Source organism: Grampus griseus, assembly GCF_964374135.1.
Source record: "Grampus griseus genome assembly, chromosome: 16".
In the NCBI taxonomy this organism is placed as follows: domain Eukaryota; kingdom Metazoa; phylum Chordata; class Mammalia; order Artiodactyla; family Delphinidae; genus Grampus; species Grampus griseus.
In genome coordinates this window covers 30555889-30583528 of record NC_139010.1, presented here as the reverse complement: position 1 = coordinate 30583528, position 27640 = coordinate 30555889, and the positions used below count along the sequence as shown (strand labels likewise).

The 27640-nt window shown below is 43.0% G+C and overlaps 1 protein-coding gene across 7 annotated transcripts in view; it reads left to right on the top strand.

Moving 5' to 3' along the window:
- The window catches only part of KCNMA1 (potassium calcium-activated channel subfamily M alpha 1), a 747855-nt gene that overhangs the window by 573918 nt on the left and 146297 nt on the right, over positions 1–27640 (top strand). For all 7 annotated transcript variants that reach the window (XM_082673143.1, XM_082673147.1, XM_082673146.1 and 4 more), the window contains 3 exons: positions 4703–4812; positions 16244–16312; positions 25509–25595. In XM_082673143.1, coding sequence (XP_082529269.1) covers positions 4703–4812; positions 16244–16312; positions 25509–25595 — 266 coding nt within the window. The remainder of the gene's footprint in view (positions 1–4702; positions 4813–16243; positions 16313–25508; positions 25596–27640) is intronic.

Here is a 27640-nt window from a genome sequence, read left to right as displayed (position 1 = left end):
GCCCCACGGCTCAGATCTCTTTTCTCACTGAAGATCTGCGAGTGTTTGATGAATAAGGACCCAGAGCACATCACCTGCTCATCTTTGCTAGGTGCTCTTCTGAAGCAGCGGGAGTTTGATGTGACAGCCAGAGGAGAAGTTGCTGCGTCAGGAAATGCTTTGCCTTTGACTGATGGTTGAATGGCTGGCAAATTAATTTTGGCACCTTTCCCTAAGTCATTTTGGTCCCATTCTTTCACTTTTCTGCTGGGAAGTGTGTATTCACATTACAGTTAAAAATATTTCGACAACACAAATGTGGAGAACAGCATGTACTATTTTAGGCAAGAAGTTGTAGGCTGGGATGGTTCCATTTTATAGAATAGAAATGATGCCGTCGTGCTTTGAGAGGAGGTCTGAACTCTCCTTTCAGCTCGACTTAAAATCAGTACTACTTCTCACGGACTTCTCACAAAGTCAGGGGCTCCAGGGTTTAAGATCTTGCGTTCTTGAGGAGCTTTTCCTCTTAGGTACTTATATTCCGCAAACCCTCCAAGCCCCCCAAAATCCTAGCACCACTGCTTCTCTATATATTTACCTTGTCAATCTCTAGCAAGAGATAATATGGTGGGTGGTTAACAGTGTGAACTCTGAATCCTGTTTGTACCACTCATTGGCTTTGTAACCTTTAGTGGGTTACTTAACCTCTCTGTGCCTCTGTTAAAGGGGACTTATAATGACAGTAACTCATTCTACCATCTCTAGATCTCTTTGTTCACTGTCAAGTGTTTTAAACTCAACGTATTATATTTTATACTAATTTTTCCTTCCCTAAGAATGTATTTGATTATGGCTAACAAAACTAAAAGGAATGTGCATTTTGCTTTTGCTGTTTTCAAAATAAGTGAAAGGTGCCGTGCTTGAGACTTAGAAAGGTAAACTTTGATAAGAAGGGGTAATTGAAGCCCTTGCCTCGGGATGAAGATTGAGGTTCTGTTGTCTGAGTTTGTGACACATTACAGTGTCTTAAGGCTGGGTGCTCTATCCCTGACTCTCCTGATGTGATAACCTGTTCCTGTCGTTGTTCTGCCACAACTTGTCACTCTTGCCCTTAAGGATTAAAGGATGTAAGTGTTAATTATAATTACTGATTCTCCTTATATTATACGTATTTTTTTTTAAAAAATTACTTGTGGTAAAATACATATAACAAAATTTACCATTTTACCATTTAAATCATTTTCAGTAAGTTTTTGTGTGTGTGTGGGTGGGGACATTTATGAGAACCTGAAAAATTTGTTAACTTATCAATAGGGAAATTGTGTTAAAGATGTAGAAATCTTAAAGGGTTATAACAATAAATTTAAACTCCTCAGCTTTTAGTCAGTCCATTCAGTACTTCTGCATCTCGCATTATACATACCATCTGAGCATCTGCATATGTCTGTGGAAGAGGCATTTTGCTTTCCAGAAAAGTTCTGTTCATTTTTTTTTCCCCCAGTTTTTTGACTTTTAGTCCACAAGCATTTCAGATCAGCCACAAACTTTCAGGAAAAGAAATGTGGAAAAAAATCAGCAAAAGTCAGATATATATCGTCAGATATATCTTAGACAGGTATATCTGATGCTTTTTCTGGCAAAGAGAAAAATATGGGAAAATAAATTCCAGTTTAAATAAAATTCAGTCAGTAACCAGAATGGCTCATAAGACACAGAATATGCTAAAAATTATTTGCTGAATCAATAAATCAATGAACAATTTATGCTAAATTCAAAAGAAACATGAATATAATATTTGTATCCTAAAAAGAATTTATTTCTACTTAAAAAGTTTAGTGATGAACCTACAATAAAATTTGGTTTCAAGAGTAGTTCCGTTAGAACATAGAGGCATGAAAATAATGACCATAACTAAAAGAACCAAATTAAAGTCATATTAATTGAGGAATAGCACCAACAGTCAATTGAGATAAAGCTTCATATTTTCATTATTTTTGAAAGCCAAGTGGAGTGTTTAAATTAGCAACATTAGCAACATATTATAAAAGGAATGTCCCTGCTGAAAGAATAGGCTGAGTTCTTCTACTCCAAGAAAACTATTTGCCCATAAAACTCAACTATGAGGATTTATAATTGGCAGTCCCTCAGATACTATCCTATTTACCAATAAAAAATTATGATAACATAGTGCCCCAAATATTATATATTTCAAACTCTTTACTAATGCAGGCTAAGCTTTCTTCAAATTAGTTGGAATTAATAACCTTTGTTTATGAAGTCAAGAATATCTTTTATTTGAAAAAATAAGTTGAAATCTTATGAGTTGGGGAAATTAAAAAGTTTGTGCTTAGCTAAACACATAGCAGTTAATTTTTAAAATCATAAAGTTTAGCAGTAGAAAAGGTTGAGTCCTTTTGTTTTGAAAGACCCCACTCTGGGGAAGACTAATTTTTTAGATGAACAACCCATACCCAGCAGTATTGCATAGCACATTTCTAATGTGTGGTAGTAGGTTAGAAGCAGCACAAACTAATGAGGTTAACCCACATAATCTTATAACCCAGCCAGAACACAAAGCAGACATAGCATAGCAGCAGGGAGCATTCAATTTATTTCTAAATCATTCCTAGCTTTTGTATTCCAGAACATCACCAAGTAGATGGTAGGTGTGCATTTCCCACTGTTTCCAAGTCTCTTTCATTTCCCCCAGTTAACTGACTGTTGGGTCATAAGCAAGATGCCTTTGTGTTTTCGGCTGTGTCTGGTCTTAGTTGCGGCATGTGGGTTCTCCGTTGTGGCGTGTGGGCTTTTCTCTAGTTGGCAGCGTGCGCGTTTTTTTTTTTTTTCTCCTCTCTCTCTAGTTGTGGCACACGGACTTCTCTCTAGTTGTGGCATGAGGGTTTTCTCTCTCTAGTTGTGGTGCTCAGGATCCAGAGTGCGTTGGCTCTGTAGTTGTGGCATGAGGGCTCCAGAGTGCGTGGGCTCTATAGTTTGCAAAACCCAGGCTCTCTAGTTGAGGCGCGGGCTCAGTAGTTGTGGCGCGCGGGCTTAGTTGCCCTGCAGCTGGTGGGATCTTAGTTCCCTGACCAGGGATCAAACTCGCACCTCCCGCATTGGTAGGTGGATTCTTTACCATTGGACAACCGGGGAAGTCCCAAGATGCCTTTTAATTCAATACCAGCACAGAACATTATTAAGAGCCACTTCCAGTTGACTGGGAAGCTCCTTTTCATCCTCCCCCTTATCTAACCTCCAGTGGAAGTGAACTGGGGAGACAGCAGCTTACAGATACCCAAGGACCACACAGCCTGCCTGTCTTCCTGCCTTGGGAATCCATGACATCCCCAAGCTCCCAGAGGGGCTCAGCGTTCTTGTTGTTTTTACTTTATACTTTTAAATGGTCGATTCTAAGGTAAAACCTTTCCAGAAATACCTAGCGTGAAGAGGGCTGTTGGGAAAACCAGTTGAACTTGATTAATTACGACCAAAAAAAAAACAAAAAACCATATTAATGACACTTTGGTTAAGACCTTTCTGAGACTACATTTTACTTTTTTTAAAAATTATTTTATTTTATTTATTTATTTTTTAAATTTATTTTTGGCTGCATTGGGTCTTCGTTGCTGCACACGGGCTTTCTCTAGTTGCGGCAAGCAGGGGCTACTCTTCATTACAGTGCGTGGCCTTCTCGTTGCAGTGGCTTATCTTGTTGCAGAGCACAGGCTCTAGGCATGCAGGCTTCAGTAGTTGTGGCTCACGGGCTCTAGAGTGCAGGCTCAGTAGTTGTGGCGCACAGGCTTAGTTGCTCCGCGGCATGTGGGATCTTCCTGGACCAGGGCTCGAACCCATGTCCCCTTCATTGGCAGGCGGATTCTTAACCATTGCGCCACCAGCAAAATCCTACATTTTACTTTTTGTGATATTCAAGGTGGTGTTGGAAAAATCTACTTTTTCCCCAAAGTAGAAATAGATATGTTGTTTCATGTTATATATATATGCTCACTGCAAAAGCCTTCAGACAATACAGGAATCTATAGAGAAAAAGTGTCATTCTACATCTGAGAGATAACAACTGTTACTGTTTTGGTATAAAGCTTTCTAGATGTTTCTGCGGCTTTACGAACATTCAGATAATTATGGGGTATTTAAAAATACCTATATCAGACTAGGATCAGACTATACACACTATTTAGTAATGTGCCTTTTAAGGTAATTTCTCTGTGAAAATATATACATTTTCATCATAATTTGTAATTGCTTCCCTGTATTCCATGGTATAAACCTACCATTTGTGGTTATTTCTAATTTCTTGTTCTAAGAACAAGAAGGATGTTCTTGTACATGTGTATGTGTATACTTATCTACCTGTTTCTTTGCTATGAATACTTAAAATGGAATTGTGTAAAAGAGTACGCACTTTTGTACATTTTGATAACAATTTAAAAATTGCTCTCAAAAATTTTTATCAATTGTGGATGAGTGCCCATGCCTCCACATTCTTGGAAGTCATGCAGGTTTAGGAAGAAGTGGTGCTTTAGAGGGGACATCCGTCTAGTCTGTGAGTTTAGGGGCATGGAAGCTTCATGTGGTGATGGGGTATGTTCCTGGTTGTTCAGGAAGGTCGCCATGACACAACCAGTGCATTCATTTGTTTGCCAGATGGGGTAACCCCACTTTCCTTTTACTATCCTATCTTAAACCCTTCTCCTGTGTTCTCCCTTAGATTGAGGAAGACACGTGGCAGAAATACTACTTGGAAGGAGTCTCAAATGAAATGTACACAGAATATCTCTCCAGTGCCTTCGTGGGTCTGTCCTTCCCTACTGTTTGTGAGTAAGTGACCATTAACCATATGCTCTTTGGCTTTCAGAAAACATTTAACGTGTCTCTTGAAGGAAGTGCACCCCACCTATGGCCAGCACAGTGGGGACACTCGACAATTACCAAGTGTCCTGTGCTCAGCCTTCTGTGATGAAGGGGAAGATGGGTCATTATGTGGCCCCTCCTTGGGGATTTCTGCTGGCTCTCCTTTCCCTCCGGTCCTGAGAATCTCAGGCTTGGATTCATCATTTGACCTGAATTATGAACTGCAGTTTTCCTGCATATCTTGAATTACGCCCCTGTGATGTAGACACGTGTATGAAGGGTAGCATGAACCCATGCCTCTGATTTTACCAGGGCAAAACCAAATCTTGCTAGCACCTTGATGAAAGAAATTTTAATCTTTCAATTAAGTCAGATCATAAAGACATCAGAGAAGTCACTGTTCAAAGTGCTTTCACTATTTCCTGAGGCAATGTGGAGCCAAATGTACACAGAGAGACCTTGAAACAGTCCTGAGTGGTTTAGCCCCGAGATGGACAGCTGGTATGTTATAACAATAAAAAGACTTAGCATCTCCTTATACTGGCTCAGCGAGATGGATTTGAGCAAGGGGTAGCCCCAGCCTGCACGACCCCTCGAGGTAGAACAGGTGATCATTTAAGGGGTATGACGTCAGGAGCTCCAGGTGTCCCAGACCCCAAGAAACTTCCACCAGGACGATGCCTCAGATTCCCCACCTAGAAGCTCAGATGTTGGATGTAAGTCAAACAGGCGCTTTGTCCTTATGAAAACACAGACTCCCTGGGAATGCTGAAACATGAAGCCCTGTACTTGGACACTGAGCAAAGAATTTGGTAAACTCAGTCTCATGGATAAAAACTGGGAAGAAACAGGGGAACCTGGGAACTCACTGGGCTGAGGAAGAAGAGCTCTTCCCTTGTGCTGTCTACCTGCCTGGAAACCAAACCCACCTTCTGGAAAGGGCGTCCTGAAGAGGACAATCCTGGGGGGCTCTTGGGTTCCTTTGTCTCATAGTTTGCTGTTCTGTGCACAGCAGACGGGGGCCAGGGCACCTGGTAGCTTGGTGTTTACCCGTCAGTGACTTCTGTCAGTGAGCACAGCAGGTGCACCCTGCCTGTCCCTGGGCCCAGGCCCTAAGCAATCCAAACTGGTTTGACTGTTTACTGAGATTTCTCACCCTGTCTCGAAGCGAAAGTTTAAATGCTAAATGGACTGGAAGAGGGCATAGGTAATTGATTCCGAAGGAGTTATTTTCCGAAAATGGATGCCCTATTGTAACTCCCATGTGTTCCTTTCTTTGAGAGCTATTTCTCATTCTGCCATGGAAAGGAGTTAAGCATTCCGAGGCACTGGGTCCTGGAACACTGAGGCTGTCCCAGGGGATTTTCTCTGTCTTGGAGAGTGGCCTGCCTAGGATAAAAAGTCCAGGAGGATTCAGGACTTACATTAGAAGCTGGTCATATGAAAAGGCAATTGAGGCCTCTTAGGTCTGATGTAGATGTGGCCTGAGCCCACAGCAGAACTGCCAACGCCTGGAGGAGTCCTGTGGCACCTCAGGCATTAGCAGTGGAGTATGTGAAGTCCCCTTCCTTGTCTTTGAGTCTCCTGGGCTTGATTGGTGTCAACATGAGTGCTGCCTTGCAAATCCCTTAGTCCATGTCCCTCCCCCCACCCCCTTCCTGCTTTCCCATCACTTCTCTTATTTTGCTTCTGGAAACTGAGTGAGTTCATTTTAAGAGTCTTAACCTGGAAGGTTAGAACCGCTCCCTCTAGAAGTTCCAGCTGGGATACGTGTGGGGTCAGTTGGACTCATGTATTTGTCCTACACGGTGTTTCATTTCTTAACAGTTAGTCGCCAATGTTTCAGAAAGGTGGTTCTTCACATAAAAACTAGATTCCTGGCCTCTTTTGAAAATCTGATGAACCAACACGGGACTTGCATTTCTACTGAATGCTAAGGGACTCCAGTGTGCTGTAAGGAGGGGTTTAGTGAAGGGCCTCCCCTCCCTGATGTCTTAAACTGGCCAGATTTGCATTTACATCAGAGCCTGGCCCCCTCGATGTGTGAGTTTGCCAACTCTGACCCGTTGGGTGTGTGAAACTTCTCTGCCCTTTGGAGCCGGCTCAAGAGCTGGACACTAGTCTGTAAATATTTCCCTTGACAACATGTTCCGAGAAGGAGAAGATCCCTCAGACATACCTTGTTGTCAGAGAATTTGGTGTTTGTTTGGTACAGCTTCCGGAATACAAAGACAAAAAACAAAATACCATCATGAAAAACTTGTGATGTGAGTGAAAATGTGTTCAACTGACTGCTATTACTCGTTTAACACAATGATACAGCAGAGGTAGGAATAATCAATAAAGAAAGGACACTTAATGAGATTTAGGAACATCCCAAAACATTGAAGCTCTCCTCAAGCATTTGATTATCTGGAGGCTTAATTATCTGTGTTTTCTACTTTAAATTAAAGAAAAGCCATAACTCAGAGTTACCAGCAGTTTAATGATAACACTCTTCAATTCAGGTTAATTAAAGCACAGCCGTAATTAGAGTGTAGGGTTGTATATCACCAGGCTGGAGCATAAGTATTTTCATTACAGTAAGAATTGGCTATTCAATTTCAAGATGACATGAAGGACGCCAAAATATATTTTCAGCTGGTTCACGTAGAAGAAAAAGAGTTGGAGAATATTCTGGGTATAATAAAGCACTGATAAAGTATACAGATTTTCAGAGCCGTCTCTGTAATTATGCACGGCATTAAAACAATATGCAGCCAGTAACGTCTTGAAGCATGAAAAGAAATAAATTTGCTCTTCCCTTGGGCTGGCAGAGTGCTCCCTTGCAGGGTAGGATCACCGCACCGAAAAGATTGGAGTTTTTTCAGAAGCCGGGAGAGTCATTCAGTGAAAAGCTGAGGGGGCAGGATTAACGGGTGCAATCTGAGGTCGTTTCCCAAGAGAACAGATGCGGGAGGAGGAGAGAGAGGAGGGGCAGGAGGCCCCCAAGTTGAGCTTTTTAAGAATTTCGAGCAGAGAGACGCTTTCTCCGGCTCAGGAAAGACTTGCACCAGCTTCTCTGCACCAGCCTTTGGCCTTCACGTGTGTATCACCAGAAGACGCAGCTTTGTTCCAAAAGGAATAACTAATTTAGACAAAATGCAGTATCATTTCTAAATATTTCACTTACATTTTCTCACTGAATCCTCACAAAAATCCGGTGACGATTATGTGAATATTACCATCCCTGGTTTATGAAGGAGGACACTGAGACTCAGAGGACATTGGTGTCCCCTTCCAAAGCCACCTAGCAGACAAGTTACAGTACCAGGATTTCGATGCTGGGGCCTCATGCAGTTGGGATCAGCTTGGAGGATGTGGTAGATGAAGGCTGGCTAATTAAGAGCCTCCTGGGGAGCTTATTAAACAGAGGATTCTAGGTTCCATCTCCAGATTCTAATATCTGGGGTAGGTCCCCCAAATCTGCATTTTTTTTGTAGGTGAGTGGGGGTGATTCTGATTCAGTCTGATGACTGGGGACCCCCAGCAACCCCATTCTCCACACCACAGGCTGGAATAACTTCTTATTCCGACTTCGGGCTCAGTCACTGGAACGTTTCTGATTTTTGCCAAATCATAGAATTGTAGGTGGGCCACATCTTACAAGCTAATGTTAGGATTTGGGCCTTCGTGGGCGCTTCCTCTCCATTGCTGCTTCTTCACGAAGGGTATTCTGCAGTCTCCATGGATATAGGAATGAGTCTGCCCTCTACCATGTCAGGCAAACTGATGACTGCTCTCCCCACTCCCCATGCCTAATCCAAATCAGAATAGGAAAAAGACGTGGGGGTACTGAGCCCTTTAATGCTCTCATTCAGGTTTCCGCTGGGGATCGTAAAAGCAATTTCAGGGTGGGGAGAACAGTTAAGCACCGAATGCAGAGAAGGACAATTTAGGGTGCAACAAGCCACATGTCTCTTGGCCTTGATGGACACCATAGTGGGTATGGCCTGGACCTTCCTCAGGATGCTCTTAGGGTGTTCCTTTTAAGTGCCAGTAACTCCTGAGCATCTCCCTTTGGTTTTGCATAGCTGGCTTGCCCCTGGTCTGTGTGGCAGTAAGATCAAGGCAAAGGAGCTATGGGATCTGAAAGAGAGGGTGCCACCCATTGTTCTCTGAATACCAGGAAACCACCCGCTTCCCTTTCCCTCCCACACCCCATCTTCCTCAGTAGCTGACTGTGGAAGGTGCAGATGGCCAGTGCCAGCCAAGCCTGCAGGAGGCGGGGGCTGGGGTATGAGGCTATGTTTTCCACGAAGGGGTCCTGTTTTTGAGTGGTTCAAGTAGTAGGATGCTGTGTGATGTCAGGTGGTGTGAGCTGTGGAGTCGCAAAGGTCTGGGGTCAAACCCACTTGCTGGATATGTGATTTGGGACAAGATAGTTGATTTCTGCCTACCTCCTTCTTTTTTTTTTTTTTTTTTTGCGGTACGTGGGCCTCTCACTGCTGTGGCCTCTCCCGTTGCGGAGCACAAGCTCCAGACACGCAGGCTCAGTGGCTCACGGGCCCAGCCGCTCCGCGGCATGTGGGATCTTCTCGGACCAGGGCACGAACCCGCGTCCCCTGCATCGGCAGGCGGACTCTCAACCATTGTGCCACCAGGGAAGCCCCCTACCTCCTTCTTTTGATAGTTACCAGCTGCCTGACCTTGGGCTTAGTGCTCACCCCGGTTTCCTCAACTCTAAAATCGGAATGATAGAACTTGTCTCTCAGTACCAGCTAATGCCCTTTTCCCCTCTCCTGCCTATCCTCTTCCCACCACCCTTCTATTCTGCCCACTGAATATGATATAAACACCAAGAAAGAAAGAAATATATCGTGACATTTCCACGTTTTATTTACTCTTACCTTTTAGAAAATTCTGCCGTCGGTCACCAGCCGGTTAATCAGCTAGCTGTTTAATGAGCTTGGGGTATTTGTGCCAGTGTGCCAGGCATGGTGCAATTAGATATGATCAAATATAGGCTCATTAAAAGATTAATAGCAATACTTTCAAATGCCGAGGAAAAGATCCTGTTTCCCTGCAGCTGCTGCCTTCTGCGAGTTTGCAGTCTGGTGAAAGAAAGTAATACCCATCCTCAGGGAGAGACGAGCACCCGTTGATGAGCGTGTGATGGTTGCACACAGCCGGGGGACAGATGCTGAGAGCTCCCTGCAGGCTGGGGTGGCCAGGAGAGGCTTCCTGGAAGAGGCGATACTTGAGCTGTACCTTGTATGGAGGTTGGGTTCAGAGAAGGAATAAAGAGGGAAGAGGGATTTGTAAGGGATAGGGAACCAGGAGGCTGGGAGCCGCAGAGAACTCTCTCAACACCCAGGTCTCTGAGATTTTCCAACGAGAACAAGTTGATTTCCACTTTAGATGGGAGAAGGAGAAAAATCAGAGTTCTTTTGACATGTGGTGTTTTCAGGGGGAAACAGCGGTAGTGTTTTTATTATGAGAACTAGCAAACGAGAGGTTGTACCCGCCTGCCTCCGGGTAGGGGAGTGAGGGCAGAGGAGGGAGGTGGAAGGAGGAGTGCAGGAAGCCACAGGTTCACAGGTTTGGCTACTGCAAGAATGCCACGTGCCAGGTCCTGAATCTCATGGTGAGCAGATCAGTCAGTCAGTCATCACTTGCAAAATATAAATGCTTAATTGTATCGGGTTTTACAGCTCAGGGGATTAGGACAAAAGATGTATTTGAAATACTGTGTGTCTCTGTGTCCCCCTGCAGCTGTTACAATTCAGATTTGATGTGGAGTATTTAATGCCTAGGTAGCTTGAGGAACTCTGACCAGATCTTCCCTACGCTAAAGGGCAGGAGTTCTGCCCTCCAGCCCAAATGCAAGCCTGGACGCTTCTGTGCTGGTTTAGACAGTGTGGGGTCTGCAGGGCATGGTTCTCCTTCCCCCCATCCACCCGCATTCAGGGCCCTAAACATTGAGAAAATCACGCTCTCGTCCTGTGTTGTTTGGCATGGACCGATCTTTCCAGGGAAGCCACTTGAGGAAACTTAAATTTCAGGCTGCCTAGAGAAAGCTGGGTCTCTTGCCCAGTGAAAGCTACAGCTAGTTTAACTTGAGTTCTGTGAAATCAGTAGTTCTTAGAGAAAGGCATCGGAATTTGAACATGGAGCAGAAAGAAGCCAGCAGATTCTATTGTTATATGGTGGATTTATTTAGCCAGGCTGCAGAAATGAACCTTTTATGAGAATTTATGGAGAAGCTTGAGTCTCATCTTGAAAACATATTTTTCCTCAAAGAACTGGCCCTATTCCTCCCATTATTTGGGGGTATTGTAATTGGGACTGAGCATATATGAACACAGATAGGAATACAGCGTTTATGATTACTTCTGTTACAGGGATTCAGAAGGTGACCGATAATCCTGCCACATGTGAATAAACCAGGGGCCATAAAATCTATGAAAACCCTTAATCGAAGGCTACAGAGGCAGTGGCAATTCTAGAATTCTCTACAGGAAGGGTCAGGGCGGCAGTCCAGTGGGAAATACTGGGGCTTCACTTGATGCTGGATACACATAGCAAACACACAGTTTACATTTTATGTTTCTGATTAATAATAATAGCAAAGCTTGCTAAAAAATGCATTTACTGACATTTTGGGCAAATGTTAACTGTCCATATGAAAGAATGTAATTATATTGAAATTCAAGTGTCTTAGGTGTGCTAGTGGAGATATTATGAGAGTGGAGATATGAGTGTTCAAAGGTGAGGGTGTTCTGAAGCCTTCCCACTCCACCTCTATGAAAGCTGCTGGGAAATCTGAACAACATTTTCATGGGCATTTCAAATCACTTCCATTTTCCTGGTGCTGAGTCTTTCAAATCCCGCTGGTTCGAGTTTTCTTTAACTAGATGTTTCCATTTTTGAGAGCCTATCATTTTAAATCAAAGCTCCTAAATGTGGATCTTTTTTTCATTTTAGCCCCTAGATCCTAAAGATCTGGTTCCCCAATGTGCAGTATTTACATCCTCATCTACTCTGGTTACATGTATCAGCCTGACATTCCCAGGGTCCCCCTGGACAACTGAAGAGGGGCTGGCGCTTTGGGGTGGAGCTGGGTTTGAGGGGCACAGTGAAAGCTGCCTCTTCTGTCCTTGCCCCTTCACTCCTAGGTGAGTCAGCCCCAACCCACACCTTTGCATACCCTTCCTGAACACATTAGAAGGTGCAAACTCCACGACAGGTTTCTATGCTTAATTCACACCAGAAAGCAATCTTTCTAGTCAAGGGGGCTGATTTAATAGCAAGAATAATTTATTTCCCTCTGGGTAGGTAGAAACAGTTGGACTCTAATTCTTAAGAGCCTTTGTTCAGGAACATTTGGGTTGAAACTACTGTGGTTAACAGATGATGCTGGCAGTAAAGAAAAAAAGAAAAAGAGGGCTTTGTATAATGTTGTCAAATTTGGTAGACCTCTACTTAATAATTATCAAGAAAGCAATCTAACTTTTTTTTTTTTCCTTGAAAAAAGAAGTCATTCCTATTCCCCCGTAATTACTTTTGCAACAAGTGGCAACTTCCGGCATTGGACATACTGGGACATTTTATTTTAGAAACCAGGAATTAAATGCTTGCTAACTTATGGCTGATTTCATCCTGTTTATCACATTGTGGAAGCTACCTTGTTTCTCTCTTATACTCTACCTCATGCTAAGCCTCCTCTCTCTTTCCCACCCCAGGTCTGTGTATGTTTAAGCCATAAGAATAACTTTAAGGATTGGATGAGCAAAACCCATTTTGCTTTACCAGAAAAATGGTGTAAATGATGCAAGTAAATATGTAATTTCAGGACATCAATTCTAAGTAGTCCAAAGGCACATCCTTTGTAACAGGATCTGCAGAGGGTTCCAAGGAGAAATCGCTGTCTGTATCTTAGAATTGTACTTACCACATGTCATAGCGGATTGAAAGCAAACATTAGATTCCCAGAGCATATCACTGCTATTATTCCCTTCTACGCCCTTCTTTTCCTATCTGTCTGCTTCTATCCACCAAGTTAGAAAGCATGTCGTTTCACGATGCTAGCTCACTTCCAAGCTTTCTCTGCCTAAACTAGACTTTCCTAGTTTACCACTTTATCTGTTGTGGATAATTCTAGCAACTCATGAGAGTCTGCTCCCCATTCTTTCATACATTTACTTAATCAGCATTTACTGAAAGCTTACTCCTTGCATTTTGCAAACTACCAGCGAGACAAGCATACATCTTGCCCTGAAGAAGCTCAGTGTAGAGGGCAGAGAGGCAAGTGAACAAGTAATTACCACACCCCACCGTACCCACTCCCTGTTTACTCACCTTGATCTGCCCTTCCCCCCAGAACCACAACAGAGGCTGTGCCTGAGCTGCAGCCTTAAGCCCAGCACCCTGACCTTCGCCAGTTCTCTGTGGCAGGAACTCACGAAAACCTGTGATTTTAAACAGGGAGAGAGGTAGTTCTGTTTCCGGTGTAAATTGTAAATTACTCAAGATTTGTACTTCGCAGACATCCAGAGGATACTCAACTAGAGTAGGGAGTAATAGCTTAGATGCCCATAGGGGGCAGGCAGTTAGCAACAAAGAATTAGAATGAGGAGGTCCGAGACAGTAGGGGGTAGTCGAGACTGTGGCACATTGGAGAGCAGGTGTCCCACCCAGAGGGGTAATTGCTTTGAAGGTCCAGTCCCTTTTAGCCATATGGAATGTGGCTCCAGTATGGCCGTATCTGATTTATCAAGGAAAGCTGAAAAGCTCGCTTTTATATGAAATCACCTGTTGGTACCTAATTCTAGATTTTTTTTTTTTTTTCTTAAATGCTGTACTGACCAAACAGAACATATCTGCATGTTGGGTTTCTGGCAACCACTTCATTTCCTTTGCTTTTATAAGAAGCATCTGTGTAGCATACTGCCTAGAGACTTGATTTCCACTTCTGACATTTCTACATGAAAATTGTTTAACCTTGAACAAGTTGTTTGATTTCCACTTTTGGCCTTTCTCCATAAAGGCCATTTAACCTTGAACAAGTCGCTTTTCCTTCTTTGGACCTCAGTCTGTTATCTGTACGAGAAGGGCAGGACCAGCCAGTCTTGAAGTGCCTGAGTCTGAAAATCTATGGTTGTGGCACTGTTTGCATGTACCGGCGTACCTCTTTTTATTACACTTGGCTTTTTTGCACTTTGCAGATACTGCATTTTTTTTTTTTTTTTTACAAATTGAACGTTTGTGACAACCCTGTTCAAGCAACACTATCAGTGCCATTTTTCCAACAGTATTTACTCACTTCATGTCTCTGTGTCACATTTTGGTAATTCTCAGAATATTTCAAACTTTTTCTTGATTACTATATTTGTTATGGTGATCTGTGATCAGTGATCTTTGATGTTACTATTGTAATTGTTTTGGGTTTTTTTTAGCAATAGAGTATTTTTTAATTAAGGTGTGTTCATTGATTTTTTCGACATAATGCTATTGCACACTAATAGACTGTAGTGTAAACATAACTTTCATATACACTGGGAAACCAAAAACTTCACCTTACTTGCTTTATTGTGATAATTGCTTTATTGTGGTGGCCTGGACCAAACCCACAATATCTCCAAGGCCTGCCTGTGATCACTTTGTTTACATCACTCTGTCCCTCTCTTCTTAGTGCCTTCGGCCAGTGAACAAAGGCTTGTTTTAGGTCAGAGCATTCTTAAAAAGAGGCTTCTGTAAGGCCCTGTAGAAAAATTTTAGATATTGATTTGAAAGTTACAAAAGAGGTCTCAGATGTGCTGGTCCGCCCTGTGCTAGGTAAGGAATATGCCCAAGGCCATGTAGATTTTATTGACTTTTCTGAGTTAGGAAGCGCCTTTCTTTTTATATCTAAGTGGTAAGTGATATCGTAGTAGCTAGGAGGACATAATCCACCATTACTATGAACTGTTTCTTCCCTTCTCACCAATAGAGTCAGGTCATTAAAGCTATTAAGATCCTTGAACCCATGAACCACCAGAATCGCAAATCGGAGTGGCCATTGCTCATAGGATTTCAGCAAATCAGCATCTTCGTGATCAATGCTAAGTTAAGATCAGCCTTCTCCTTGAGTTTGGCACTTAGTTGTTATTTACATTAGAAAGCGGTTACTTAATCTGGTAATTTGTTTCAACAAATATTGCATAAGCCACCTGATAGTTTAAACAATTTAAGCTCCAGAGGTAACAGCCCCGGAAAGGGTGTGTGTTAGTGGTGCTCTAGGGAACATAAATTAAGAAGAGCATTTTTCCAGCTGTAGTTGGGTATGTGGGTTGGTGTTTCAGCAAACTGCATAATCAGCACAAAACCCAGGTCATTAGAGTCTGCTGGCAGGAATCAGAAAATCTGCAAATCACTGGGAGAGCCCAAAGACGCCTGGATGGAAGTGGTCCTTTGAAATCTGACTGTCTGTTTACAGCAATACAGGGGATCATGGCCTCCCAGGCAGGAATGAGCTATCGGTCTTATTCCCGTTGCAGAGCTTGAGGCCTTCACCACCACCTTACCTGCAAGCAATACATACACGGGTCCAGCGCATCTGATTGTGTCACTTTTCTATTTAGAAGCAACCCAGAGACTCCCAGTCCACTTAGAATAAGCTGCAGATTCCTTGTTGTAGCCGGCAAAGTCTTCATGATCTTGTTTCCACCTAGTTCCCTGACCTAATCACGGTCACTCTCGACTTTGCACACTCAGCTGCAGCCTCGCTGGCCTGTATGCTGGTCCTCAAACACCCCGACTTCCTTCCTACCTAAGGGCCCTTGCACTTGCTGTTTCCACTCCCTAGAAAGCTCTTTGCCCAGATCCTCTCATTGCCGGGCAGATGCGGTGAGACAGCTTGGATGGAGCCAGGAGTAACAGTGCCATCGTCATGTGCTGGGATTATTACCATCACGGAGGCTAAGGAATATTACCATCATTCTGAGCGCACAGGGGTCTGCTCAGAACAACAGTATGAGCCATTTGTACAAAAGACCGAAACGGAATCCAGATAACAGGTCCAGCTGCTCCAAGTACCTCCCTCCCCCTGCAGTTAACTACCCAACCGAGTAACTAATGAATCTGGCCCAGCATAAATCCCCAGGCACAAATCCCTGCTTCAGGTCTGTGTCTAGACATCCAGACCTGAGTGCAATTTGCACTTTGAACATTCAGCCCCTTATCACTTGTGAGAAATCAAGTTTAATGGGGAGGATGGGGAGGTGTGGCTCCCATCCCCCTCCCTCTGGCACAGTGACCGTAGAATGCGGGTCCCTTGGGTAATGACCGCATCAGGAGATGGAAAGGTCGTAACAGTGTTTGTTCTGTGGCTCTGGTCGTTCTGAAGCACTGACTGCGGGGTTTCTCTGTCTCATTGCAGGCTGTGTTTTGTGAAGCTCAAGCTTCTGATGATAGCTATTGAGTACAAGTCCGCCAACCGAGAGAGCCGGTAAGTTTGCCGTGACCCAGCGGCTGGCTGACGTTTATGATGGTAAGAGTGCAGCCCGGGAACGTTCAGTCCACTTCTTTCTTACGCATTATTTATTTGTTTGGAAGCCTAATGCAACACCTGTCTGACTCGAAGGCACATTTCAAGGTGTGTTCAGGTAGACATTGCTGCTTCTATCCCAGACACTGCTGGGCACCCAAAGAGTATTTTTCCGGGGGAAAGGGATGAGGCATCCAGATCTCTAACCCATCATACCAACTTACACTTTTCACCCTCTAAGTATAAAACCAGGGACAGACCCTGTCCTTAAACCCATTTTTACTGCTGTGATCAAAAAGCAGGTGGACTCTGGCCTCCTTCATAGCAGGCATGGGGCAGAGTCGTGATGGGAGTTTCCAGCTCTCTTGATAGCCAAATTACAAGCAGCCTATTGTGTACCATATGTTTCTCTCCCGGTGCAACTGAAATCCATGTGGCATGAATATCAGCTACATGTAAATTAGCCAGGAGAGCAGGGCTTGGAGGCAGGAGCCCTCTTTATTTATTTTGCTCTTAATTATGTGCAAATCAGACTGATGAGGGACTGGGTCTGGTCGAAATAGATAACACCCCAGTCAATATATGAGTTTGCGCTGAAAGAAGGAAGCGTTGCATCAACGAGGAATTTTGTCGGAGTACTGTATGCATTACAGACATAAGAGAGATGATTTTTGCTCCCCAGTTCTTTTCAATAGTTTTGGAAGAGAGCTCACTGAGAAATGCTCGGGCTTGGGTCCTCTGAAAGGACAACCATGCTTTTTTCCTAGCTATGCTAAAACGTCTTCCTTTAGGTGCCCAAGGGAAGGGCGCAGATACCCTCCAACATACGCCTTAATAACTGAGCAGAGTGCAGGGCAAGACTAGAAGGTTCCTGCTATCATCATTTAAGGAGTTTTCATTATCCTGGTAAATGACTCAGTAAAGCCCCAAATGTTCAGTCCGTGTCTCTATGACCAACAAAACACCAAACAAACGCTGGATTGGAAGCCAGTCATTCCAATGTTCTCTGTTACCTCAACCACCAGATCAGATTGCTCACAACGTCAATCTGATCACATGTTAAACTATTCTGAAACTCCAAATCAACCAAAAGGAAGACACAATGGTAGATTTGGTGGCCACATGGTAGACCATGGTTGTAGCCGTTAACAGCTATTTACACAGATACACATTTTCCTTCTCTGTGGTGGCAAAGTGAAAAATCTTATTTGCAAAAAACCCAAGAGTCCTTGGCTCTTTGCCGTTCAACAGATAAGGTGGATGTTCCTGGGATTGTGGCTTGCCCACGTTGTTGCCAATACCCACCTGTACCTGTGTAGGGGAATGTGTATCCTGGGTTTCTGCAAATGACATTCTTCATGTTGCCAAGTCAGTAAATCCTTGTGTAATTCAGTGTTCTCTCTTTATCACTTCTGTGCATCTCTTAAAAAAAAAGTCACGATGTAAGTGATCCTGAATAGCGCTTCTCCACCATGCTGGAATGATTTCATGGCAGGGGACTGCACCCTGAACCTTGACCAGCCGTCTTCCACCTGCCACCTTTTGGTCACGAGGAGGGAGAGAGAAAGGCTGTTCATGGTTCGGTGTGAATCCACTGTCACCATTCTAAGAAAAATAACTCAGAGCTTTCTCTGAAGACACAATCTTTTCTTTGGTGGACGTTCCCATTAATTCACCAATCTGAGATGTTTTCAACGAAGCCGGATTTATACATACAGATAGTTTTTTCAAATTTCCTTTTTCAGAAAAGGGAGGAAAGAACTTGTTTGGCTTGGTTTTGGCTTTCTGTGTGCAGCTGCCAGCTTTAATCCTCAAACGTGGCTTGGTCTCAGTGTGGAAGCACATTGGTTCTTTTGGAAAAAGGTGTGCTGGAGGGAATGTGGATCGGGCCTCCGAGAAAACACAGGACTCACACACAATATCCCTGTTAAAAAGAACTGAGTTTCTGACCTTCCTGAGATAATAGTTTTGATTTTGTTTTTCATTTAAAAATGTCCCATTTCCCTTCCTCTCCCATTTCCTAAGCGATCGGGTGTGAAAATTCGGAGAACCCTGCTTCTCTTTTCCACGCCCACCCCGTGCCTCCGACCTGTGTGAACTGCCTCCTCTGTTGCTGTTATCCCATGATACTGTTTCCATGCTTTGTTGAAAAACCTTGTTTTCACACACATCCTTCAGATAATTTGAAACAAAGGTTTTATTCCTTCTATCCTTCTGGTGTCAGTCAATTTATTATCCAATTGTTTGATTTTCAATTCTTTTCTTGTCGTTTTGCAGAAGCCGAAAGCGGTATGCTCTCTTCGTTAACTTTCCTCCCAACTTCCACCCTCCGTCTTCACGTCTAACCACAGGACTAACCCTTTGCCAAGAATTCAGGAAGACAGAGATTATACATATATGTGTATATGTATATATAATCTCATTCCCTTGTCTAGTAGATACATATATATGTATATATATATGTATTTTTATATATGAACCTCTCTCCAGCCAGAGTCCATAAAAATTGAAAGTAGCATATTGCTTTTCTTGTGTGATTTGTTGATCCTTTTGGATGGCGCACTAACTTCTTTGCAGGAAACCTACACAAAAACAGAGGCCCAGTCCTGTTTTCAGTCACGGCACCACCGATGGGAACAAATGCTATTAGAGTTGACAAAGGAGGACGCTTCTCTCCAGCCCTTGGTGTCTGTTTCTGTCCTGTCCTGATGTGTCTTGGTACCATTTGTCTGCATACCACATCCACGTTCCCAGTGACCTCCTCTGCCCTGTGTCGGGTTTCCAGTGTGTAGAGCCGAATTTGTGTCCTTTTATCCACAAAACAGAGACCAAGCCCTTACACTTAACTCTTTTTCCTTATGCTAATTTTGATGATAACATTTGGCGTACTTTCTCTCTGGGCCAGTACTCAGTACAGACTTAGAACGCTGCTACTGCATCCCCAGATCATCGCATTTGATTTACCGAATGAGTACTGTTTATTGAGATGAACTCACCATGGCTTTCTTTCTTCCCAGTGTGTTTGGGCATATTTCTTAATATGAAGTATCTCAACTTTCACCATGTGACCTCACCCTGTTTTGCTGCTGTTTTATGTTGCATGAAGCATGACCAAATCCTCATCGATAGATTTTTTTTCAACTTTTTGGGTTAATATTTCCAATGTCGTTTTCTCGAAGACAGTACTGTCGAAAACATACTATTGAGATGCCTACTCGTTCATCTTCTCTAGAGTTGTTTTGCTCTGTGATTGTAATCACTGTCATGTGTTTGTGTTTGTAATTGTGTGTGTGTGTGTGTGTGTGTGTGTGTGTGTATTTGTATTTGTCTGGAACTCTTTACGAAGTCAGATTCTTCTGTGATTTTCTCGAGTAGAGGTGGCTTCCTGTCAGTTTGGTATTATTGATATGATCCAACTGCGAGAAGTTACTGCAACACTTTGCATCTTCAAAGGTCCACAGTGGTTGCACCTCTGCTGTTGGCTTTTGGTCTTTGAGTGCTTTTATCTTGTGGTGAAGGCATGTGATGTAGGCATGACTTGTCCTGAAGCGTATCAGAAAGTGACATGGCTTGCTCCCAGAACCAAATATCCAGCATGGTCCTTCCCAAATGAACTCTCTTCCCCATCCCATGTGGCTACTCTTTTCCTTATGTGCAAAATAGATTTAAAAATGCCATTTCTAAAATGATTGAGATGGATTCAGGCTAAACAAGTCCTTGCCCCTGTCATTGGCAGACCACAGTGGCAGTCATTTGAGTGTGACCAACTGGGAGCAATCTTTATTATGCTGTCTCTGTGTCAGTGAATTGGGCTCAAATATATTGAAGCATACACTACACACTGTGCTCTTACATATCTTCTGTAAGAAAAGTGCATGTGTATAGCTGTGTGGGACTCCAGCAGAATATATTTTAAAGCATAGAAGTAATGAAATGAAAAGTGTCAGAAAGGTAATAAGATTTGAGCTTTGGGGTTTCTGTCGGCTGTGCCCTAGCACAGCCCATAAACTGCAGGGCACCAATTGGGTCACACAGAGTCCCACGCAATAGCAATCATCAGTGACCTTGTGTGGTCAGAAAGGCCACTTCCCAGTGGCATGATTCATCTGGGCACAGCATGAGCTGAAGTTCTAGATGGTTCTTATCTTCTTGTTCTAGTTAATGAAGTCCCATTAGCTTGCTAGACACAGATATAATTACCATGTTATCAAGTACAAACTATCTTCTCATGTGAGTGATATTTTTGTAATTGCTCAGGGAATGGTACGCTACACCTATCAAAATTGGGGGGTGGGGAGGAGAGAAATATGCACCTGTCATATTTATCCATAATGGATAAAAGTTCCCTTTAAAAAAATATCTGTTTCCGTTGAATTACTGATTCTTGGTTGTCTCCAAAAACAGCAAACAAGTAAAGTTTATGATGATTGAAGAAGGGATAACTAGCTGTTTCCCAGTTGTTATGCATAAGTGGTGGAGAAAGGGAATAAATCATTTTGCCCCATCAAGCCCCAAATCTCCAACCTGAGCAACGTTCGGCAAGAGAGACACCATGAAATGAGTTGCAGCTTGTGAGCTGGAGCTCCCTTCCCAGAGGAACCCGAGAGGATGTTTCCCTGTTAGACTGAGCCCTGCTAGCAGTTTCATGTGAATGTATTTCATGTTTAGGAACTGATATTTCAGTTTCTAAGTGAGTGGTGTTTTCAATATTGAAATCAATTGTTCCAACTCCCCAAGTGACATGCCGTGTATATCTCTGTATATTTACGTATTTATACTTAATGCACCTGGGAGATTCTTAGCTCATTTGCCAACGCCCTAGAAGAGGTGTGGTCACTCCTTTGATAGGCCCGACTGGTAAGAGTTGCAGCTGGCTCTTTGAAAGAACAGCTGTGACTACGTTTCTCTTTATTAGAGCGGGAAAGAAGACACTTTTGGAACTGAGACCACTGCTTGTGGTTTTCATTTGTTCAACAGATAGTTGAAATGTGCCTGTTGCATTCAGGGCTCTAAACTGGCTACTATGAGAAACTTGTTTACAAAAGTAAATAAAATAGGATTATGTTTTTCACTCTTTTACTTAACTATGGGTTCCCTACAGAAAATACATCTTTGTTTCATAGAGTGGATAAGGGGCCAAAGAATAAGTCTAGATACATAACTAGTTTGAGAGCAAAGGATAAAAAGAGAGAGAGAGAGAGAGCAAGAATCCTTGGGGAAGGGACCACACCAGCCCTTTGCCTCCAGCTGTTACTGAATGTTTTCAGTTGAAATTAACAAGGTCATAAAAGAAAGAGGATAATTTATAGTTCCTCGAACTGAGAGAAAGTCCACCCCTGCCAAGAAGATGTCCCCATTGGAATTCTGCTAATTGATATATGGACTTTTTTCTTAGAGATTATCTTGATTCTTCACATGACACATCTTGAAGTTTATCTCTGATAAGCTAGTGAATTAGACAAAATTGGAGCAAAAGCCTGATTTAAAGTGAGGCACAAGGAGGGAGACTTTTGGCAGCCGTAGGAGCCAAACAAACTTAACATTGGATAGTCTTTTGAGATCAAAGATCTTTGGCAAGGTTTACATATTCCCATTAGAAGGTCAATAACATATTCTAAGGGTAGCAGGCATTTGGCAGGAAAAAAAGTTACTTCTGTCTAGGATCCTTATCTTTTTATATTTTGAAAGAGAGGAGGACTTACTCTATTTAAACTTTCTAGATTTGGAATGTGGATAGAAGACTCAATGTCTAAAATATCAAAAATAGTAACATATTTCCTCAGAGCGACTTTAAAACTTAGTACCCTTACACAGGAAGTATTATATGCAAAGGTCCCCTGAAATCAGGGGCACCTGCTTCTTTACCAAACCCTTAAATCTGTGAGTGGGATCCAGCACAATGAGCTTCCTTATGCATCTAGATGTCTTTCCTTCATTGTTCTCGAGAGCTGACCTCAGTCTTTCAGTTCCTGCCCAGAAGGCTGCCTTAGCCTGATCGGTATACTGCAAATGATTCAGCCTCACATCATCACATAGAGATGACGTAAAGCCTCTCCCCCATGTCCAGAAGAGAACTTGAGGGCATCCTGAAACCCCACGGTCACTGATGTCTTTGGAGGTGCTTTCGGTACCTTAACCATCAGCCATGAGGTTTAAAGAACAGAGAGATACTCCACTGTGCAACCAATAGGCAGTCCAGATGAGCCCATCTCCAGATGTGGCGTGGAGATAAAATGTTTCAGATACTGCGGTCGATACAGAGGTCTTTCAGTGCCACTGGGATGCCTCCTAGGTAGTTTATTAGCACCAAAGACAACATGAGAGCTGTGATGCTGTGAGAGATCATCTAGCTCTTGTTTAGTTGTTGTAATTACCTGGCTTACTAGTAATAGTGACCACGTGTTAAGAGCCTACTACGTGGCCCTCACTCTGCACATAGCATGTACTTTACTGCTCTTAGTGACACTTGAAGCTAGTGATTACTCACCCCATTTTACAGATGAGGAGAGTGAGGTTTATCGGCAGGTACATGCCCAAGGCCAGGACCTGAGCTCGGCTGCCCGACACAGGCACCTGCTCCCTTAACGGCAGCAGAACTGAGATTTGAACACAAGTCTGCTCTACATCAGTGCCCAGAATCTTTCCCCTCCACCACACTAACGTGACTAAAGCAAGGCTTGAAGACTGTAATAAATTATCGCAACCTGCCATCTCCGGAATGACAGTCCCGAATTCTCACTGTGTGCCAGTTCTTATTCACTGTTGCTGAAGAACAAAGGAAATGAAAAGAAACTTTCCATTGATGGGAACCATGACACAATGGGCTTGATCACTGGAGTGCAATTAATGAAGCGTATGATGTAAAAAAGGGAAACAGGGTTCTGTGCGAGGCTTGTTTTGCGCATATATGTCACCGAGACATTGATGAGTGTCAAATTTCCTCTTTTGAATTGCATTGTTAAAATCATGATAGGATTTTTTTTCACCCAGAAGCTTTTTTTACACCCTTATATGAATACACATCAAAATGTAGGCTTATCCAACTTTAAGGAATTAGTTCCTTTAAACTCCAGAAGAACACAGAACTTTTCATGTATGTCCCTGTATATTATTCTGGAGTGTATAGTTCTTCACCCTGTAATTTTTTATCTCATTATAGACAGGGTATTTTGATAAGAAGTCCTGTGTTCCATTCCATGGGGCCAGCTAAAGTGATAATTTGGGCATTTGGGGGGCATTTTTTTGCAATAATAAATAATAAAAATAATCACTAATATGCATTGAGCTTTCTGTGCATCATCTCCCTTAATCCTCTGAAAAAAGACTCTGCTTATCTTCATCTCCATCTCATAGGTGAGGTAATTGAGTTCTGGGAAGATTTAGTACCTTGCCCAAAGTCAGACAGCTACTGAATGGCAGGGCTGGCATTTGGACTTAATTTCTGATTGCAGAACCAGGGCACAGAAGAACTGCCATGCAGGCAAGGGGGTAGGAAAGTGCAAAATCCAGCATCCTGCCTTTCTACAACATTCCACTTACTTGGATTTGAAAAAGGGGTCCATCTAAACTGTGAAAAAACTCTGACCCTTTTCCTCCCATGATCCTGAAAAGTCAGAGAGCTCTTAAACCAAGGTGAAGAGGTGTTGCAGGGGTGATTGGGAGGTGCCTGTATGGACCTTCTGCCCATCGCAAGCTGTGCTGTTAGCATGGCCTGCTGCTTCCTGACTGCCGGGGAATCTCACTGTTGTCTGTGGTTCTAGGGAAGAACACTCAAATCTTCATGGACCCTTGCTATTATTTAGTGTTAATCACAACGATGTCACAGGATTGGTTTCCCCCTGTCAGGTCTTGTTATGGGTAATGATGGAACTTCTTGTGACCACAGACATTTTGCAGTAATGATCTGCTGTGAGTTCTCCGAGCAGAACAAGGGTTCATCTGCGTCCTTCCTGTCTTGCTACAGACACATCACTCTGTTGGCCACGGCACTTTTTGGTAATGGTTTTACCAGCAGTAAAAGATTACACGTTAAATACCATTCTCTGTTTTGATTGTTTTAGACAGTTGAGGACTTCCTTTAGCCTGATTCCAAACATCTGTTACCTTAAACACCAGCTTTTCAGATCAAAGAGTACCTCTGTCGTATCTGGTGCTGCATTTATTTACAATGCCTCAATTCCATGTCCATTAAGCCCAAAGCCTCATCTCAGTCTCTGTGTAAGATAGCCCTGTATTCTGCTTTTGATCTGAAGACAATTAAACTTGCTTGTTTCATCCATTTATTAGATTAGGATACATTTATCTCTTCTGTCAGTCCAAACACAACTTGGTCAGCTAATCTATTTATACCACTTTGAAATAGGACAGGGTATATTTAGGTTCATACTTTCCCCACAGGGGAAGTTTTTTTAGGCATAATTTGCATTCGTTTTCTAATTACAGTTGGCCCCAGTGAGGATATACTAGACACATACCTTAATCAAACACTCCCATACATCTTTGTAAACAGCAGACTGGAATCATTAAGTATTTCCAACTGCTGGCATTTTTCTTTCTCATTGCTAGGGTAGGTCCAATACTTTCTGCCTAGGCTGCGCATGGAATCCACTTCCATGTCCTTGTCAGTGTCATGCAGATGTTCTGCTGGCTCCTGCATTGGTTACAGGTGTCCCGTACCATTCCCTGCAGTAGTATGTGTTGTGCATATTTGTATGTTTCTGTATGCATATAGGGGTCCCATTAATGCTCTGTCATCTAATGGAAAATTAGTGTAGCCGTAGCTCTATTAGACCAGTAACACTCAACATTGACTGTCAACAGCAGTTTCCAAAAGGATATATTATTAGGAACTTTGCTTCAAATCAGAAGCGCATGGCAATCCCATTGTACAAACCTGACCCTAAAACATGGATTTGCTTTGATATCTGCAACTGGGAGTATGCCAACCTGGGAACCGGGCAGCAGACCTTTATGATGGCGTTATCCAATTAAATGTGTGGGACAGTGGATGTCAGGCTGTAGACAAAATCTTTGGGGAAAGCATTAGACTAGTGGGCCCCCTATAAAGTTAACAGTACGGTGTAGCCTTCAAGGTTTTCTTCTTCAGAACACGACCTCACAGCTATGTCTTCTTTGTTTGTTTTTGTTCACTGAGCAGTATATTAATTAATCCTGGAAACCACCTTAAGATCCAAGAAGGTACTTTAGGATTTTTCATCGCAAGCGATGCCAAAGAAGTTAAAAGGTAAGAGTTTATTTTCACTTGCCTTCCTTTTTGGCTCAGACCTATGTATCTCCATCCACTGAGATATGCTTTCAGTGTGTACCGGGCCCTAACCCCAAAGCTTCTTAACATGTCTATGGGCATCAGAGGGTGCTGAATCTTAGGAAGAAGAGACTGTGCTTTCAAATGCTTCCATGGATTCCTCTTCACACAGTCAGTTCCACACCTTTGAATTAGAATAATAACATTTTAGACCTAGGAGGCCCTAGATACCTGCTCTTTCATTTTCCAGGGGAGGAAAGTGAGTCCCAGGGAGCCTAAGTGATCAACCTGATTCTTGATGACCCAGAACAACACAACACAGGATAACCGGCCCCTTGTCTCGTGCTTTTTACTTAATAGTATCCAGGCAGATTTACTCGAGAATTAACCGTTTTCTACTTTAAGTGCCACATGGAATCTCAAAAAGGTTTGGATTAATTTCAGATGAAATACTAAACCGGCTGTATTTTTATTGGTGGCCTTCTAGGTAAGTGGCTGAAGTTGTCAGGTTCACTTCTTAAGCCTCTGTAGGTACAGCCCAGGATTTCACTGGCCTCAGTGTTTCATGACACTCTTATTAGTATCCTCAAACTTGTTTAAAGCAGCCCAGGAAGTCATAGGGTTTTTTGCAGAACACCATGGAATTGATGTTGTATTTGATTCTAGCCTGTGAACTAGGAAAAACTTACTAGTAGAAAATGTGACTCAGATGGTCAGACAGGTCACTCAGCTCAACAGCAATGTTACATAAAATCTTTTAAATAAATGATGAATTGTCAAGATCTATCGTTTTTGTATAAGCCTATTGTCTTCATTCCGTGAGCTCCTCCTCAAAGCCAGGCCTGTGCTAGGTGATCTGTGTTCTTTAATGCTACTCCTCAAAATAACCTGCTGAGGTAGGTCTTCTAAAGCTCTTCAGGCTTTGGTTTCCTCATCTGTGAAATTGAGGCAAATGATTTGTTCAGGGCCATGCAGCATGTAAGCAAGTGGCAGAGCCCAGTTAGAGCTGGTCTTTCCTTTTCTAAAACCCACGTTTTCGACCACACTTAATAATACTAGCAAATTCTTACGCAGAGTTCAATGTGCGCCTGCACTGTTCTACGAACCAGGTACCAGGTGTTGATGAACTCATTTAATCCTCTCGACAACCTCAGACAGGTACCATTACTATTCCCATTTACATGCGAGGAAACTGAGGCACAGGTTGGTTAACTAACCCGCCCAAGGCTACACTGCTAGTGTAAAGTCAGGATTTAAAACCAGGAAGTCCCGTTCCGGAGCTTATGTTCTTAATTATTTATTTGCCAAGAGGTGAGCCTGCCACGCTGAGTACAGACCTGTGAGATTTGATAACTGACACTTATGTTCTTCTTCACCCACTCTTACAAACTAGCCATACTAGTTATAGAAGCTTTTAGGACAAAATGGGGTGCAGAAGCAAAAAAAAAATCCTTGAGGTGGAGGAATCTAATGATTTAAATTTACTTCTGGAAATTGGGAAAGGATTGCCGTTATTCAGGTGTGGAAGAGGAAAACCTCCTCGTCTAGTTCCTGGATGCTCACCTTTTCCAGGAGTACCCCTGAAACTGGGGTCACCTGAGAGAGGAAAGTGAGGGTAAATGAGACTGAAGCCCCTCCAGGTCTTCTGGGAGAGAAGGTTGTGCCCCCGTCCAAACCGCGAGGCACAAAAGCTGGAAACAGCATCTCAGCACCACGTATGGGGGCTGGGAGCACAGCGGCACCATCGATCACATGTACCTCCCAGATAGCAAATATAATATGAAGCTCCCATTTGTGTAATTCTATTTCCTGTTGCATCTCTCACTAATGAATGTCACAAATACCAGGCAGTCCAAAAAACAAATCACCTCCTATATTAGGGAGTGCAGTATGTCTCATTTCAGTGCTTTATGGTATTCACAAATACATGCTGACACAATCAGCCTCAACACCAGCCTGTAATTTTCCATGGTGTGTGATGTGTCAAGAGCAAATGCTGTCAGTTAGGGGATTTCGAATAGATG